This window comes from Trypanosoma conorhini (assembly GCF_003719485.1).
Source record: "Trypanosoma conorhini strain 025E chromosome Unknown Tco_14.4_contig_01384, whole genome shotgun sequence".
NCBI lineage: Eukaryota > Euglenozoa > Kinetoplastea > Trypanosomatida > Trypanosomatidae > Trypanosoma > Trypanosoma conorhini.
Window position 1 is genome coordinate 1 of NW_021705489.1, and position 2,560 is coordinate 2,560.

Sequence of the window (2,560 nt, forward strand, 5' to 3'; positions counted from 1 at the left end):
GGGGAGCAATTTGCGTGCGCAAGGGTGGTGGGTGAGTGTGAACGCACGGGGAAACATGGCCGAGGAGGAAGAAGAGAAAGTAAGGGCGGTGCTAATAAGCCCAACATGGTGAAGGCCACAGCAATTGTGGTGTACGGGTTCTTTTTCTTTTTCTTTTTCTTTTCTTTTTGTCTATGGATGTTTGGCAAAGTCGAGGAAAACAATTTTGTTCTTGGTGGCTCTTCGGAGGAGGCGTGATGGTAATAGTTGTGCGAGGTTTTGTTTGTTTGTTTGTTTTGCTTGCTTTTTTTTTTGTTATTTTTATATTTGCTCTGCTGTTTTGGTTATTTTATTCCTCATGATGTTATAACGAAAAGTTGTGTTGTGCTTTTTTTTTGTGTCAGGGCCGCGGTGTGAGTGTGGGCGACAATTCTCGGTGTCATGTGCGACCTTGGTGCGCTTTGCGTTGGGTGCTGCGCGGCTTCGAAGGGCCGGGTTAGTTTTCCTACTTTTGCCTTCTGTTTTTTTTTCTTTTTTTCCTCCGCATCGTTAGAGCGACGGCAGCGTGAAATGTGTGTGTCGTTTGCCGGGTTTTTTTTTGTTGTTGTTGTCGTTTTTTTTTTCCCCCCGCCCACCTTCTATCGTTGAAGCGGATTTTTGAAGTTTCTATTCAAAACGCAGTTTTTTTTTTTCTTTTTCTTTTTGAATGGCATTCCGTACGACCAACATTGCGATTGCTATTGTGAATGGTCTCCGGAAAACAAAAGGGGAAAAGCGGTGAGGCGGGGAACAAGGCGCTTTGCTGACGGGATGGAAAATGAAGAGGAATTAACTGCCACCGACTTATAGCGTGAACTGCTGTTTTTCACGCATCCCAACGTTGCGCGCTCCGGCTGGGGCACGCTTCGGCGGTTTTAGCCACGGCCTTGACTCAAGTTCTCCTTTTCTTCCCCTTTTCACTTCTTTACTCACCGCTTCTAGCTGCGATGGCGTTGAGGGAAATGGCGAGTGACGGCGGACGCCGCGGCGAACGGGAACGTCGCATCCGTTAGATGTTTGTTTTGGGGGCACCTGCTGCAGCGTGATTCTTCGCCTGGTGCGGCGCCTGCGGGGGGACAGCAGGGCCACACCGGCACAGTTTGACAGGCAGTGATGGCTGCTGCGTGATAATTTGAGTGAGTCGACACCCAGCGTCCCCGTTGCCGTGTTAGTTTCTGAAATCCAATTCATGGGCGCCTGCAACACACGGGGCGTACTGTGTCGCTTCCCCCCTGTTCCTCACTGTTGGGCGTGACTTGTCGGTGTTCTCCGCCGTTTTTTTTACTCATATTATTGATACCCTTTTTTGTTTTTGTTTCCTTTTTATGTTTCTCCGTTTCTTCCGTGCACATGCGGTAAGCGTGGCCGCGCTAGTTTTTTTTTGTGTGTGTGTGTTTGTGGGATGAACTCTGGGGCGGCCGCGGGCGAAGAAGGTGGCAACAACAAAAAGAAGCGTGAAAAGAAGGGCTTCAAAGTTGATCGTCTCGAGCGTTTCCAGCGCAAACACCTCAATAGGGCGAGCATCAACGACGCCCGCAGAAACGGCGGCGGCGGAAATGTAAAGCGGGTTAAGGCGATTAAGTTTGACGAGGATGCCCGCCGCGAGTATCTTCTCACGATGCACAAATGCAAGAACGAGCGTCGTGTGAAGGCCTTTGTGGACGCGAGGCAAAAAATGAAACGCGACAACGCGAGGGTCCGGCACGCCCAACGCGAGGAGGCGCGGCAGGCCTACAACCGCTTTGCTGCTGTCCCCATCCTGCCGAACTTTACGTATCAACTGCCACAGGACGACGGTGACGTGGGGAGCGAGAGCGAAGCGGACCCCCGCGGGGAGGGCGACGCAGATGACCTCTCCAGCCGTAGACGCCGCTCTCTGCTCGCCGCAGAGAAGACGGTTCACGTTATGCCTACAGCCATGCGTGGCGAGGACGGTGAGGCGGCGGTGCCCGGCCGCAAGACCCACCTCGATGATGAATTTGTCACGGTGGAGGTGAAGCCGCTCTTTGCAAGGGCTAGGAAGGCGGGAGGCGATGGCGTGGCCGCAGCCCCGCAGCTGCCGGCCAACGACTTTTCTGACCTCCCCGCGGTGGTGGAGCAGGAACTGCTGCGGCTCAGCAAAGAAACGAAGGGGCCTGCCAAGACGAAGCCGCGTGTGCGTATGCTGAAGGAGCTTGCCAAGATCCGCAAAATCAAAAAACACTCTCAAAAGGGACACGGAAAGAAGACGGCAAAAGGCAAGAAGAAAAACCGCCGTTGACGTCAATGTTGTTCGTCCTTTGTCTTTGTGTTTTGTCGTTCTTCTCACGATTAACGGGGTGTGAGCGAAGTCTTGGAATTAAGTATAGTCTTCGTGGCACACTGATTCAATATGATTTGACGTTGCGTGCTGCAGGTCCGGTGCTCCAAATGTTTTTCTTATGCCCGATCTTTCTATCGCAACTGTTGATGTCTTTGTATTCCTCTTATTATTGCTATTATTAATTTTCTGATGCGACGGGATGGAACGCGAAGAAGTGGCACGCGACAGACTCGCACAGGC

General features: G+C 51.9%; 2 protein-coding genes across 2 annotated transcripts, besides 4 other annotated features; one reads left to right on the top strand and one right to left on the bottom strand.

The window, feature by feature from the left end:
- Nucleotides 1-138: 138 nt before the first annotated feature.
- Nucleotides 139-169: a microsatellite.
- An 88-nt stretch (nt 170-257) lies between these two features.
- Nucleotides 258-329: a microsatellite.
- Nucleotides 330-570: 241 nt separating this feature from the next.
- Nucleotides 571-602: a microsatellite.
- A 58-nt stretch (nt 603-660) lies between these two features.
- Nucleotides 661-683: a microsatellite.
- A 139-nt stretch (nt 684-822) lies between these two features.
- Nucleotides 823-1,209, bottom strand: Tco025E_09967 (uncharacterized protein; the record flags this gene model as incomplete). The annotated part of the gene is made up of 1 exon (XM_029376762.1): nt 823-1,209. One exon carries the CDS (start codon nt 1,207-1,209, stop codon nt 823-825), a length of 387 nt encoding a protein of 128 aa, XP_029223108.1.
- A 211-nt stretch (nt 1,210-1,420) lies between these two features.
- Nucleotides 1,421-2,278, top strand: Tco025E_09968 (uncharacterized protein; the record flags this gene model as incomplete). Its single annotated transcript, XM_029376763.1, has 1 exon — nt 1,421-2,278. One exon carries the CDS (start codon nt 1,421-1,423, stop codon nt 2,276-2,278), a length of 858 nt encoding a protein of 285 aa, XP_029223109.1.
- Nucleotides 2,279-2,560: the final 282 nt, after the last annotated feature.